The sequence below is a fragment of the Vicugna pacos genome, chromosome 22, assembly GCF_048564905.1.
Source record: "Vicugna pacos chromosome 22, VicPac4, whole genome shotgun sequence".
Lineage (NCBI taxonomy): Eukaryota > Metazoa > Chordata > Mammalia > Artiodactyla > Camelidae > Vicugna > Vicugna pacos.
In genome coordinates, this window is record NC_133008.1 from 32,737,066 (window position 1) to 32,751,087 (window position 14,022).

The following is a 14,022-nucleotide window of genomic DNA, read 5'->3' on the forward strand; positions in this document are numbered from 1 at the left end:
TGCCACTCTCCAAGGAGGAGACCGAGGCTCAGAGAGGGCCCCGGGCGGACGCGTCTGCGGGAGCCGGCGCTCCATCCTCCTCCACACCCCGATTCTGCCCGTCTGTCCGTTCACCCCCTCACTCACCCGTTCCTTTGTTCCTTCCGTCTCCCCTTATTCGCCGACTCAGCCGGCCCAATCTGTGTGTGACGGGGGCGTGCTGCCGGACCCGGACCCGGACCCGGACCCGGACCCGGACGCTCTGGGGTGATCCCGGACTCTCCGTCCCTGAGCCTCAGCCTCCCGGGCTGCGGGCGGGGTGATTGTCGGGCGCAGGCGATTCCTCCCAGCTCGGAGACCCGCCACGCCTCCTCGGTACCGACCCGGGTTCCCCGGCCGCCCCCGCGAGCACCTTCCACCCGCTCTCCGCCTTGAGCTGGCGGGCGGGGCGGGGGCAGAGTCCGCCCCCTCCACTCGGGCTGCTCCGCCCCGCACGCCGCTCCCCTGCTCTGTCCTGCCCTCCCCTTGCGGGCTGGGCCCGGCTCCGCGACCATGTGACCCCGGGGCCCGGCCGGGACGCGACGGGACGCGCTGGGACGGGCACCGGGGGTCGCGGGCGCGGCCCGGGGCGGGGGCGGCATGGAGCGGAGGTGGGTCTTCGTGCTTCTCGACGTGCTGTGCGTGCTGGTCGGTAAGAGCCGCTGGGACCTGGTGTTTGGGGGGGACCCCTTCCCAGGCGGTACCTGTCCCCGCTCCCTGCGAAGGTTTGTAGGACAGGTGGTGGGGTGCGCGGTGCCTCCACCTTTCGGAGGCCCTCTGGAGGTGGGGAGAACTTGGGGGGACACTCAGGCCGCGAAACGACCTCTGCGCCCCCCGCCCCGCGTGCCCTAGCGCCTGCCTGCGCCCTCTCAGGCCTCAGTTTCCCCTACGCGTCCCAGGTTCCGGAGGGGGTCGGTGTCAGGAAGTCGCCGTCTGGAAGGAGTTCGGGGGACCAAGCATGCCTCCCCCTCCCGCCCTGCCCGGTCGGGCCAGGGCGGTGATTCACGCGGGCGGTGGCCCGGTTGGGGAGGGCCGGGTGGGTGGCGCGACCGCGGGTCGCCTGGAGGCCCTCCAACCCCTGGCCCTCGGGCGGCAGTCCCTGTCGGGTCAGGGAGGGCTGAACCCTGGCCCAGGACGCACCGGTAGTGGGATTCGAACCCGCTCCCAGCCGCCCTCTCCCCTCGGGCCTGGGAGAGGCAGAAGAAAGGCTGGGCCGCCGGCTGTTGTTGGACTGGGGGACTCGGGGTGGCGCGGACCAAACCTGTCCGGCGGGTTTGGCGGCCAGGCCGGGGGAGGGGGCAGCCCGAGGTCCCCTCCCCGCCCCTCCCCCAGGGAACAAAGGCTGAGTGTTTGTCTGCTCCCAGGCCGTGCGGACCATGACCCCGGCACCGGGAGGGGCCCCTCCAGCCTAAATTGCCCTCCCCACCCCCTGGCTGGTGCTGCTCCTCTGTTGGAACCCGCGGGGCCGCTCTGACCGATGGCAGATGTCAGGCTCTACTCCCAGGTCCTGGAAGAGACCCCCTTGGGGTGGGCCAGGTGGCAGCACGAAGCCCCCAGGGGACGCCAGCCAACACTGGGCATCACTTCCTGAGCAATTATTATTTATTTTAACATTTATGTATGGCACTTACTGTATGCCAGGCACTAGGTAACATGCAAATGATTAAACCTTTTCCTCCAAATAGCTGGTGAGGGAGGAGCTGTTGTTAGCAGATGGGAGATTCCCCTTTAGAATGGGGGTCCCACAGAAAGGTGGGTTCTTGCCCACTGGCTGGAAAGGATTCGCAGCACAGGCAGAGGGACAGAGTGAAAGCTGCTTTATTGCTCAAGGGGAAGAAGAAAAGGCGCTGGAGCGGGGAGCGGGGGAGCCATAAGCCCGAGTGGCTTGACCAGGAACTGCCGCCCTTGGGGGTCTCAGCTGGGTCCTTTTATCTGTTCCTCTTTGTGGCTTCTTTTCCTCTTTGTGGCCGCCCTTTTCGCCCTCACTTCTCCGCTCATTCCCCTGGCTCCTGCTCTGTGCAGCAGAGCACTTTGCAAAAACAAGGTTAAGCAGGCGGGACCCTCAAGCAGTGTGGTCAGGCAAGATTAGATCTATCAGGGTTCTCTTTTCCCTTCAGATAACTTTTTCCATTTCTCAAGCAAAAGTATCTGCTCAGACATAGGTTAAATTTAAACTTATAAAGGCTTCTCTAGACAATGAGACCAAGTTTCAGTTCCCTAGTTCCCTGTGTTTCACCCCAGAGGTGTTCATCCACCTGCTGGAGGTCACACGGTGGGGGAAGTGGAGCTGAGACTGGGTGGTGTGCCGACGCTGTACTAGGTGCTGGTGGTCAGGCAGACCTGGCTTCCATTCTGGAAGCTTCAGTACATGAACAGTTCAGTTCTTGATGATGACAGGCTCCTGAGGACATTGGAGGTGGGTGGGAGGGCAGGGAAGCTCTGGTGTTGTCTGCCAGGGCAGGGGCGGGGGAGGGGGGCGACACAGACATCTGAGCCAGAGCGTACCAGGCAGAGGGCGGCCCCAGTTCCAGTGCTCTGAGCTCTGCTTCCTGAATCCCAGGTCGGATGGTGGGGGGCTGGGGGTGAGTGGCTGGGGGTGGCTGACTCTCCAGAGGAAAGGGCTGGGGCTGAGGGAGAAGGGTTGGGAGGCTGACCTCGCTGGTCTGGGCACGCCGTGTGGGCCCCTGCCCACAGGGATGGGGCCTGACTGGATTTCTCAGTCTTCTGAGATTTGATCTCCTTCCCCTGCCCCTCCTCCCAACTTTGGGAGTCTTCTCAGAGGCCTGTCTGCCTCCACCCTTGCCCTCACTCACAGCAGGCAGAGCTCTCATGCAGGCATCCCCCTGCTCCCTGCCACCCAGCCTCCCACCTCACTCCCAGCCCTTCCCAGCGGGGCCCAGGCCCACCTCTGGGCCTCCTCCTTTACGCCACCTTCTCTGTGTGGCGTAAATTGAAGCAGCAGCCGACTCCTCTATGTTTGTTTGTTTTTTTTTTTTAATTTAATTTAATTTAATTTTAAAGCATTTCCTTATTGAGTTATAGTCATTTTACAATGTTGTGTCAAATTCCAGTGTAGAGCACTATCTTTCAGTTATACATGAACATACACATTCATTGTCAAATTTTTTTCACTGTGAGCTACCACAAGATCTTGTATATATTTCCCTGTGCTTCCCCTATGATTTTTATTCCTAGCCCCTCTAAGCTCCAAGCAGCAGACCTCTGTATTTTCTCCACTGAGTCTTTTCTCAGACTCAGCCCCAGCACGGAGTGGTCCTGGAGGCCCTTGCATTTGGCCTTTGGAAGAAGGAGTTGGCCCTACCCTCCCCTGCTCTGGGATTCTGGCCCCAGAAAAGCCACACCTTTCTATACCTGTCACCTGCCCTGCCAGGGCAAGGGGCATGCTGCCTGGGTTTGTCCCTTTCACCCACCCCGGAAGCAGGGAGCCCAGGGCTCTGGTGCTGTGGTGCTGTCTTGCAGAGCCTGGTCATGGCTTGTGGCTCCTGAGTGTGCATTTGGACGGAGCTCCTAGGGCCTGGCTGCGTCTGCCAGTCACCGTGTGGCTGGCTCAGGGCCAGCCCAGGGGTGCAGGCATCTCAGTGCCCCCTTACCACAGTGTGTCCCCGATCTCTGGCTGGCCCTAGAGTGGTGAGCAGGGAGGCCTATGACACACTGGCCTTGGCCAGGCCTGGAGCAGCTCTGGGGACTGAGCCTTGAACATGATGGCCCCCCCAACCCCTCAGGTGCCCATAGATGGATGTGTGTATTGAGGGCAGTGGTCCAAGTATCACACAGCAATTGCACAGTTACACACAGGGGCCAGAAACATGAAGAATGGGAATTTCCTCCTGTGAGAGTGGGGCCAGGAGCGAGCAGTCAGGAGGGTGAGTGGAGGTCAATCAGAGATATTCTGGGCAGCGAGAATGATGTGACATGTGCCAGCTTTGTGCGGAGGGCAGGAGGAAGGGGAGAGGGTAGAGATGGGGGTGGGGAGTGTGGGCCTGGGAAGGAAGTGCTATTTATCTGATATGACAGGGAACCACAGGGGGCTTTAATGGGGGCAGCAACCTCCCACCTGACTCAAGGAAAGCTCCTCCCAGCTATCGGGTGGACAGGAGGTGAGGGAACCAGGATGGACAACCCAGCTTGTGTATGTGGGCCTGGGGCTCAGCCATGGGAGCCTGCAGCCGGGGGCAGGGGCCTCGTGGTACCAGCCTTTTCTTCCTGCCCCCTCCAGCCGCCCTGCCCTTTGCCATCCTGACGCTCGTGAATGCCCCGTACAAGCGTGGATTCTACTGTGGAGATGACTCCATCCGGTACCCCTACCGTCCGGACACCATCACCCACGGGCTCATGGCCGGGGTCATCATCTCAGCCACCACCATCCTTGTAAGGGCAGAGGGCCTCCGGGGGAACGGGTGGGTGTTAGTTCTGCCCAGGGCGGTGTTTGTGGGGAAGAGGGCCCCTTTCGGAGTGCCCGGGTCCCAGTGACCTCAGGGCAGCCAGGAGTCCTGACCCCTTTCAGTGGGTGGGACCTAGCGAGGCCCAGTGCCCCTGCCTGGTGAAGACCCCACGGCTGCTACCTCTGCAGGTGTCGGCCGGGGAGGCCTACCTGGTGTACACGGACCGCCTCTACTCCCGCTCCGACTTCAACAACTACCTGGCCGCGATCTACAAGGTGCTGGGGACATTCCTATTCGGGGCTGCAGTCAGCCAGTCACTGACAGATCTGGCCAAATACATGACTGGCCGCCTGCGGCCCAACTTTCTGGCAGTGTGTGACCCCGACTGGAGCCGTGTCAACTGCTCGGTGTACGTGCAGGCGGAGGTGTGCAGAGGAAGCCCTGCTAACATCACCGAGTCCAGGTGGGCAGTGCTGGGGGGCCTGGGCACAGACACACCCCCCCAGGAGCAGAGGGGTGCTAGAGAGGGGCCCTCAGGAGCTGGTTATTGAGGGATGAGGTGCTGGACAGAGAAGGTGAAGAGGCAAGACATTGGCAGAGAACAGGCGGGGAGCAGGGCCTGGAGGTGCTTGTGGGCCTGCGTCCCACAGACGGGAGGCGAGGGGCCAGGGATGCCGGCAGGCCCAGGAGCGGAACAGTAGGTGTCAGGAGACAAGCTCCACCTCCTAAATTTCAGGCCCCATCCTCATGCTTCTGCTCTGTCCTCTCACCATCTCTACTGATAGAATTTTCATTTAATTGATGTTCTTATTTTACCTCTTTAAAAATTCAGTGAAATCTGCTTAGCGTAAGATCCACCAGCTTAACCGTCTTAATGTGTACCATTCATTGATTTTTGGCACATTCACAATGTTGTGCATCCAACCTCCTAATGTTATTCTAGAATATTTTCATCACAGAAAAAGAAACTCCATGTCCATTCAATATAGCCCCCCTCCCCCAGCTCCTGGCAACCAGGTGCCCACTCTGTGTGTCTGTGGACTGGCCTGTTCTGGACGTTTCACGTCAGTGGAATCACACGTTGTGTGGCCTTTGTGTCTGGCTGCTTCAGTGTTTCAGAGTTCATCCATGTTCTCACTTCTGTCAGTTTTTGCTTTGTGTGTTTTGAGGCTCTGTTTTTAGGTGCGTATATCTTTGCAATTGTTATGTCTTCTTGATGGATTGATCCTTTTATCACTATATAATGTCCTTTGTCCCCCAGCAGTTTTTGACTTAATATCTATTTTGTCTGAGAGTAGTGTGGCCATTCCCGCTGTCTTTCAGTTACTGTTTACTTCCATTCTTGTTCTTTCAGCCTATTTGTGTCTTTGAATCTAAAGTCAGCATCTTGTACACAGATGTTTTTTCAATCTTTTCTCCAATCTCTGCCTTTTAATCGGGGAGTTTAATACATTCATTGTAATTACTGATATTTTGTCATTTGTTTTCTATATTTTGTATCTTTTTTGTTTTTCAGTTTCTCCACCAAGGCCTTTTCTGTTACATAGGTATTTACTATGCAAAAAATTTGCAGCTATATGACTACCCTCTACGAGGTTATTGTCAAAAATTCTGTCTTTATACATTGTGTGCTCATCAACATAGATTTATAATTACTGTTTTATGCAGTTTTTTAAAAAATGAGGTATAGTTGTCATAGGACATTGTTAGTTTCAGGTGTACAACACAATGATTTGATATTTGTATTTCATGTGGAATGAGCACTGTAAGTCTGTTTAACGTGTCATGATGTGTGCATGTTTCTACTTAACCATGTAGGGAAAAATAGGAATTGTAAACCAAAACACATTGTTACTGATGTTCATATTTTGTAGTTACTTTCACTGTTGTCTTTTATGTCTCTGTGTGGATTTGAGTTACTGTCTAGTATCCTTCATTTCTCCTTGAAAGACTCCCTTTTGCATTTCTTGTAGAGCAGGTGTATGAGCTATGAGTTCTCTCGGTTTTTGCTTGTCTGGGAATGTCTACATTTCTCCTTTATTTTTAAAGGATGATTTTGCCAGATAGAGAATTCTTGATTGACGGGTTTTTTGTTTCTCTTACTGTAATTTGAATATGTCGTCCTTCTGGCCCCCATGGTTTCTGATAAGAAATTAGCTGCGAATCTTATTGACGATTCCTCATACATAATAAGTCCCTTCTTTTGCTGCTTTCAATGTTTTCTCCTTGACTTTGTCTCTTGGTAGCCTGATTAGAATGTGTCTCTTTGTGGGTCTCTGAGTTTATCCTATTAGGAGTTCACTGAGTTTTTTAGATGTGTAGGTTAATGTTTTTCATCAAATTTGGGAAGTTTTCAGTGATTACCTCTTCAGATATTCTTTCTGTCCTTTTCTCTCTCCTCCTTTTGGAATTCCTACTGTGTATATGTTGCTACAATTTGATGGTGTCCCACAAGACTGGGGCGCATTCATTTTCTTCATTCTTTTTATGTTTGGTGCCTCAGACCAAAATTCTCAGCTGACCTAGCTCCATGTTCACAGACTCCTCTGCCTGCCCAGAGCTCCTCTGGTGATTTTTTTATTTCAAATACTACCGTTTTGAATTCCAGAATTTCTGTTGTGTTCATTTTTATAACATCTGTTTCTTCTTGATGTTCTATGTTAGGTGAGACATTTTCACAGTACCTTTAGCTCTCTGAACACAAATGACACATTAAAAGTCTTTGTCTAGTAAGTCTAACGTCTGGGGTTCCTCAGGGACAGCTTCTATTAGTAGATTTTTCCCCCCTGTGTACTTCCCACATTTTTTCCCCCCATGTGCCTTGTAATTTTTTTTGTTGAAAAGTGGGCTTTTAAAAATTGAAGTATAGTCAGTTATAATGTGTCAATTACTGCTGTACAGCATACTGTCCCAGTCACGCATATACATACATATATTCGTTTTCATATTGTTTTTCATTGAAGGTTATTACAGGATATTGAATATAGTTCCCTCTGCTGTACAGAAGAAACTTGTTTTTTTAAATCTGTTTTTATATATAGTGGTTAACATTTACAAATCTCAAACTCCCAAATTTATCTCTTCCCACTCGCTTTCCTCTGGTAACCATAAGATTGTTTGCTATGTCTGCGAGTCTGTTTCTGTTTTATAGATGAGTTCATTGGTGTCCTTTTTTTTTTTTTTTTTTCTTTTAGATTCCACATCTCAGTGATACCATATGGTATTTTTCTTTTTCTTTCTGGCTTACTTCACTTAAAGTAATGGACCGAGTCCATCCATGTTGCTGCAAATAGCGTTATTTTACTCTTTTTTATGGCTGAGTAGTATTCCATTGCATAAATATACCACAGCTTCTTTATCCAGTCATCTGTCGATGGACATTTTGGCTGTTTCCATGTCTTGGCTATTGTATATAGTGCTGCTGTGAACACTGGGGTGCATGGTATCTTTTCAATTTAGAGTTCCTCTGGATATACACCCAGGAGTGGGATTGCTGGATCATATGGTAAGTCTATTTTTAGTTTTTTGAGGAATCTCCATACTGTTTTCCATAATGGCTCCACTAAACTGCATTCTCACCAGCAGTGTAGGAGGGTTCCCTTTTCTCCACACCCTCTCCAGCATTTGTCATTTGTGGACTTTTGAATGATGGACATTCTGACTGGTGTGAGGTAATACCTCATTGTAGTTTTGATTTGCATTTCTCTGATAATTAGTGATGTTGAGCATGTTTTCATGTGCCTATTAGCTATTTGTATGTCTTCATTGGAGAATTGCTTATTTACGCCTTCTGCTCGTTTTCGGTTTGGGTTGTTTGTTTTTTTGTTATTAAGTTGCATGAGCTGTTTACATATTCTGGAGATTGAGCCCTTGTCAGTCTCATCTTTTGCAAATATTTTCTCCCATTCTGTAGGTTGTTGTTTTGTTTGTTTTATGGGTTCCTTGGCTGTGCAAAAGCTTATATGTTTAATTAGGTCCCACTTGTTTATTTTTGCTTTTATTTCTATGGAAACTGAGCACCTGTAACATTATAAAGTAGCAGCTCTGGAAATCAGATTCTACTCTCCCCAAGGATTGCTGTTGCTGTTTGTTGTAGATGTTGCTGGTTGTTTGCTTAGTGACTTTTCTGAACTAATTTTGTGAAGTCTGTGTTCTTTGTCACGGTGGCCATGAAGTTCTGCTGTTAGCTGCGAACACCTGGAACTGGGGGAAAAACTCCCGGTTTACAGGTGGGCTCTGTGCCATGTTGGGGCGTGTCCACTGACAACTCTGTCTTAGCTTGCAGCACCTGAAGGTCGGCCAGAGGTGAGAGTCTTGGGCCTTCTCAGTTCTTTCCTGAGCATGGGTGCAGCCCTGGCCTTTAGACTTCCAACCCTTACTCTCCAGAGCACCTCATTCCCTGGCCTTTCCTCCCAAGCTTTTTGGTTAGTCTGCCTGCCTCCACTGCTGTCCACTGCCCCAGGCAGCAGTGACGATTACATTTCCTATGAATGTTTCCGACCAGTGCTCCAGGGAGCCCCCAGCTGGGACCACACAGTCACAGTTCTTTGTAAGTGAGGTCTGTTCTGGTCCGTCTGGTGCACGTGGCCACCTCCAATCTGATTCTCATCATTGTTGTCAGTTTTTCTGTTGCTTTTGTCAGGGGGCGTGGAGTGGACCTCTGGAGTTTCTTAATATGCCATTTTAAAATTTGAAATTATATAAAAAGAAAATGTGAACCTTGCATCAGGGGCCGCAGATGGAAAATAACCTTGTATAGAAACACAGTGAATGTGAAGCTGTGGTTTTAACAGCTTGCTGGACACAGCTGACTGCCCTGGGTCTGTGTCCCGGGCCCTTAGCATCTTCATGGTGAGGCCCTAAGGACCACGCACCCCTACTGAGACTTTCTGTTGCATCGTCAGAAAAGTGGAAAGGGAAGAACTGATGGTGTCTAATGCTAGCAGTGTTTCTACAATGAACTCCTTCCTTGTGCTGAGTCCCGGGCTTAGGGAAACCAGCAGGAGGGGCAGACGGGGGGAGGCGGTGTTTGAAGGCAGCGATGCTGCGGGAGCTGCCTGGCCTCTGAGCCCGGGGGCTGCCCCCTGCCCGGCCTCCTGACCCTGCTGGCCCCCACCCCCTTTTTAGATTATCCTTCTACTCTGGGCACTCCTCCTTCGGAATGTACTGCATGATGTTCTTGGCGGTGAGTCTGTGTCTCTGTGGCCTGCTTGCTGTGGGGCAGTGGCCAAGTCACTCCCCTTCCACGGGTGGGTGAGGGGGTGATGGGTAGGCTAACTGACTTGGTCATTAAAAACGGGAGGTCCTGGGTCTGTGGGTTCACTCCTGGCCCCAGTGCTCCATCTGTGCATCGGGTGGGACCTGAGCCTGGCAGGGGCCCATGCTGACGGCTGCTCTTGGCTCTTGGTCCCCAGCTCTATGTGCAGGCTCGGCTCCGCTGGAAGTGGGCGCGGCTGCTGCGGCCCACCGTGCAGTTCTTCCTGGTGGCCTTCGCCCTGTACGTGGGCTACACCCGCGTGTCTGACCACAAGCACCACTGGAGCGATGTTCTCGTCGGCCTCCTGCAGGGGGCACTGGTGGCCGGCCTCACTGTGAGCTCCTGGGTCCTGACCCCCTGCCCTGACCCGAGACCACACTCTGGGACCCCCTTGCCCTCCTTCTCGCTTCCCAGGACCCCAGGCCTCCCCTATCCCATCTTCCCTGTAAGAACCCATCTCTGTCTTTCTCGTTGCCCTGCCCCACGGTGCCCCCTCCCCTCCTGGGTCCCACCGCCCCTCCCTGTGTGGTTCTGCCCTCATCCCCGCCCACTCTTACCTTCCTCTCCTCTGCCAGGTCCGATACATCTCTGACTTCTTCAAAGCCCGGCCCCCACAGCACTGCCCAGAGGAGGAGGACATCGAGCGGAAGCCCAGCCTCTCACTGACACTGACTCTGGGCGAGGCTGACCGCAACCACTACGGGTACCCGGTCTCCTCCTCCTGAGGCCGGGAGCCGTTCCCAGCTGGGGCTCAGGCTGTGGTCAGCATGTCTGTGGTCCTGGCAGGCCCTTCACCTGGGATGGTGATGAGGGCTCTGGCAGGCTCCAGGTGCCCCAGGCTGGCTCCCCGGGGCGGGTTCCACTAACCCCACCTCCTGAGACGGGACCAGGGGCCTGGGGTGCCTGGGGCAGCCCTAGAGTTTGGAGGAAGACCGTGTTCTCAGGACCCCCTTCGTTTGTGGGGTTAGGGAAGGGACTGAGAAATCCCCGTGGATGCTGTTTTTGTAAAATGGATTATGTATGTGGATTTTTAGTAAAGTAGGGCGTTCGGTTGACAAATGTTATCAGCACTTCTGTTTCGTACGGCCGTTCTGAGGACCACTTTCCTTCAGCAGAGGCGGGGACCCTCTTTTGTCGGGGCTCTGCTGAGCTCAGCTGTGGGAGTAGCTGGTCAGTCAGCGAGGCCTGTGGTCGCTGCTCTGGGCACATTTGGCAGGAGGTCAGTGGAAAGAAGCACCGACTACCCGTTGCTCTCTCAGGAGGCCCAGCATTGCAGCTGGGGGTCGGGCGGACCTGCACAAGTAGCGGGGGTGAGGGGGGCGGTCACACTGCGGAGAGAGCCCTGAGCAGGAGATGCCTGCAGTTGCTCGTATCCCGGAGGGCCAGGAGTAGGAGAGTCCTGAGACCCAAGTCGGAGAGGTCTTACAGCTCTTCTGTCCTCCCAGGAAGTTTCCCTCTCCCGAGGGCCCCTACAGGACCTGCCCCCAAGGCCCCACCCACACAGGCCCTGTGCCCACCCGTAGCTCCCCCGCCTCCCCGCCAGGCCCCCGGATGTGAGCACTGGGGTAGAAATTCAGATGTGGGTAAGCGTATGGCCAGAGGAGCCTGAGCCCTCACCCGCACCCCCAGAGGATGCACGCAGGGCTGTGTCTGAGTCCAGGGAGATGGCAGCTCGCCGGGGCTTTGCCAGGTGGAGCCTTTGCGTGGTTGCAATTGGAAAGATCACGCACGGGGTTTTGGCCTGGAACCAGGCTCATTGTCCCCTTTCTACTCAGGATATACCCCCTCCCTGCACCGAAGCCTCAGATCGCCTCCCCTCAAGTGACCGGGACCCCTGCCCTTGGATCGTTCCGTATCAGCAGGGCCCACCAGCACCGGCACACACTGGATTTCCAGGGTGCCCAGTTTGTCCACTTCCTGTGTTCCCAGAGGACTCACCACAGCTGAAACTCCCCCGCCCTGACCCCTTGTCTCTGGTTCCATGGACCCTGGTGCAGGTGGAGCTTCAAAAATGGGTCCACTGTCCTCTGCCCTGGAATGGGGACTCCTCACTCACCACTCACAGAAGTGAATGTCAGGGAAGCAACATAGATAAGGCCTCACACCAACCTCTAGGAATATTTTCTAAACAGGAAAAATGTGTTCAAACCCCAGTGTGGGGAAGACTTTTGTAACTGGGAAAGCAGTGAAGAGGAGGGAAGTGGGGCCCAGGCCAGAGCAGAGGGCCAGGAGGTGGGACAGACACTGTGTGCCCGGAAATGTCTAAGGTGACATTGGAGCTTCTGAAGCTGATCGCTGATGGCTGGTGTCCCTTGAGCCACTGCAGGACATACAGAGCTTACCTTTTCTCTCAGAGTGTAAGTGGTAACTTTAACTTTTCACCAAGTATCTGTGCAAAATGGGTTACTTATTTTTTAATGTCTGTTTCTGTTTTATTTGCACCCAGAACCTGTCTTACTCCATACCCCTTGCAGGTGTGCCTGTCTGGTCTTAGTGGATTTCTGCAGCACCTGGGGGCAAAGAGGCAGCCTAGCAGCCCTGCACTGGAGGCCAAGATGGAGAAGACCCCCGTGGCCGCTGTGACGTCCCCTGGGCCGCTCCAGACGGGGAGGCAACTGACCCAGACACTGCAGAGCAGCAGAACGCGGAAGGTCAGGAACTTGGTTTCCTTGAAGTATCAGGCAGATTCCTGGACAGGAAAGCCACTGTGAAGCTCCCTGGGGCCAAAGAGCCCGGTGTCCCAGGACACAGCTGGAGATGGGGATGCGTCCTCATTGCACTCGAGGAGGACACGTCCAGGCTTGGAGTGTGGCTGTGTCAGTGAAGGGGAAGGAGTCCCCGGGCAGATTCCACGGAGAGTCAGCTGAGTCAGGGAGCAGATGAGACTGACCCCAGCCAGTGCCTCGCCCTCTTCCCAGGAGCAGTGACCCTGAAAGCCAAGGCCACAGTGATGGTTTCGGCCCACATGTGGAATAGGCCACTGTAAACGCTACTCCCAGTGTGGATTGTGGGGGACACGGGCTGCGCTGGTGCAGGCAGGGAGCAGTCAAGAGCAGAAGTGCAGGAGGAGGGGAAAGAGGAGGATGCAACCGAGAGCCCGGGTACTGCTGATCGTGGGAGAGCCGGTGCTGCACAAAGACCCCCGGCAGCACAGCTGTGAGGGCGGAGGGGGAGAGGGCAGGCCTGGCTGGAGCCGCCCCTGGAAGCCCAAAAGCTCACAGCCTCTGGGGGCAGCGTCCTCTCGTACTGTTTGAGTGCTGGACGCTCTGGTCTGTGTCTGATGAGAAAAGCAGGGATGCAAGGTCTGAGATCCAGTAGTTCCTACAGATCTGAGTGTCAGTGTGTGGTCATGTTCATGTTGAAAGGTTAGGACGTATTGGTTCACCCCAGCAAGGCTGCATGGAAGCGCTCATGCCTAATCTTAGGTTTGCACCATCTATGGTTCTAGGGAAAATTTGTGTTTTCTCTTTTCCCTTTCACTCGTGGCAGGCACTTAGTTGATTCTCATGGGAAACCCCTAGATTCTTAGCCATGTAAATGTCATTTCTCGATGACATTCCCTTGATGCCCAACGTCCCCACCTTCTCATGTTAACTGGCTTCGAAAACACCTCTAACTAAGCATTGAACGGTATGCGGGAAGTTCTGGTGTTGAGGTTGTAGGTGCAGCATGTGCTGTGGTTTTATAGGGAGTCGTGCTCGCTTTTTTACAGGTACATACTGAAGTATACTGGAGCGAAATTTTGTAATAGTTATGACCTATAGTATTTCACAGTACAGAAATATGAAGCAAATGTTGCACGATGTAGTAATTGTTAAAGCCTGCACATTTGTGAATAGGAACCCATTATGACACTCTTTTTACTGTATTTTGGAAATATTTATATGAACTGAAAACTGGAAAGCTCTGCCTAAGTAAACCTTCCTAAGTTGAAAAATACGTACTGATCGTTCACCAAATGAATCCCTATTTAAGTTGTAACAACACGGAACCCTGATACTGTAGTGCTCTCTGCTTACCAATTCCCGGCCGCAGTGGTGTCTGGGCACTTTCAGAGGGTCACTCCCGGGGCCATGTGGTTTGGTCATTCTCCCTGGAGGCTGAGTAGCCTCAAGCCTGCTTGTCTAGCCCTTCTTATTGAGGAGGGGAGAGTTGTGCAGCAGTTTTAAAAGCCTGTGATTTTTGTTAAGCCTCTTTGAGTGCATTTTCAGCAGCTGGACAGTTCCTAGGTCCCGTATCTGACATAAAGATGCTCCAGAGTTTTTCTCTTAGCCTCATTTTTATCAGTGTGAGTTTGGAATCCAAGCAGCGCAGTTTATACATTTAGTAGCCACAGTTTTGTGA

General features: G+C 53.4%; 1 protein-coding gene across 2 annotated transcripts; it reads left to right on the forward strand.

The window, feature by feature from the left end:
- The first annotated feature begins 490 nt into the window (after positions 1 to 490).
- PLPP2 (phospholipid phosphatase 2) lies at positions 491 to 10,745 on the forward strand. Of its 2 annotated transcripts, none has more exons than XM_072948192.1 (6): positions 491 to 670; positions 4,256 to 4,407; positions 4,610 to 4,884; positions 9,549 to 9,606; positions 9,836 to 10,012; positions 10,254 to 10,745. In XM_072948192.1, the coding sequence occupies exons 1-6, from the start codon at positions 619 to 621 to the stop codon at positions 10,401 to 10,403; spliced, it is 864 nt and encodes a 287-aa protein (XP_072804293.1). In that variant the 5' UTR covers positions 491 to 618; the 3' UTR covers positions 10,404 to 10,745. The 2 variants fall into 2 exon arrangements, with proteins under 2 accessions (XP_072804293.1, XP_072804294.1); XM_072948193.1 differs by having other exon boundaries at positions 513 to 629.
- The last annotated feature ends 3,277 nt before the right edge of the window (positions 10,746 to 14,022 follow it).

Coding starts and splice junctions, on each gene's coding strand:
- PLPP2 (XM_072948192.1), top strand. CDS start 619: ATGGAGCGGAGGTGGGTCTTCGTGCTTCTCGACGTGCTGTGCGTGCTG. Junction 671..4,255: donor CGTGCTGTGCGTGCTGGTCG/GTAAGAGCCGCT, acceptor TGCCCCCTCCAG/CCGCCCTGCCCTTTGCCATC. Junction 10,013..10,253: donor CACTGGTGGCCGGCCTCACT/GTGAGCTCCTGG, acceptor CTCCTCTGCCAG/GTCCGATACATCTCTGACTT.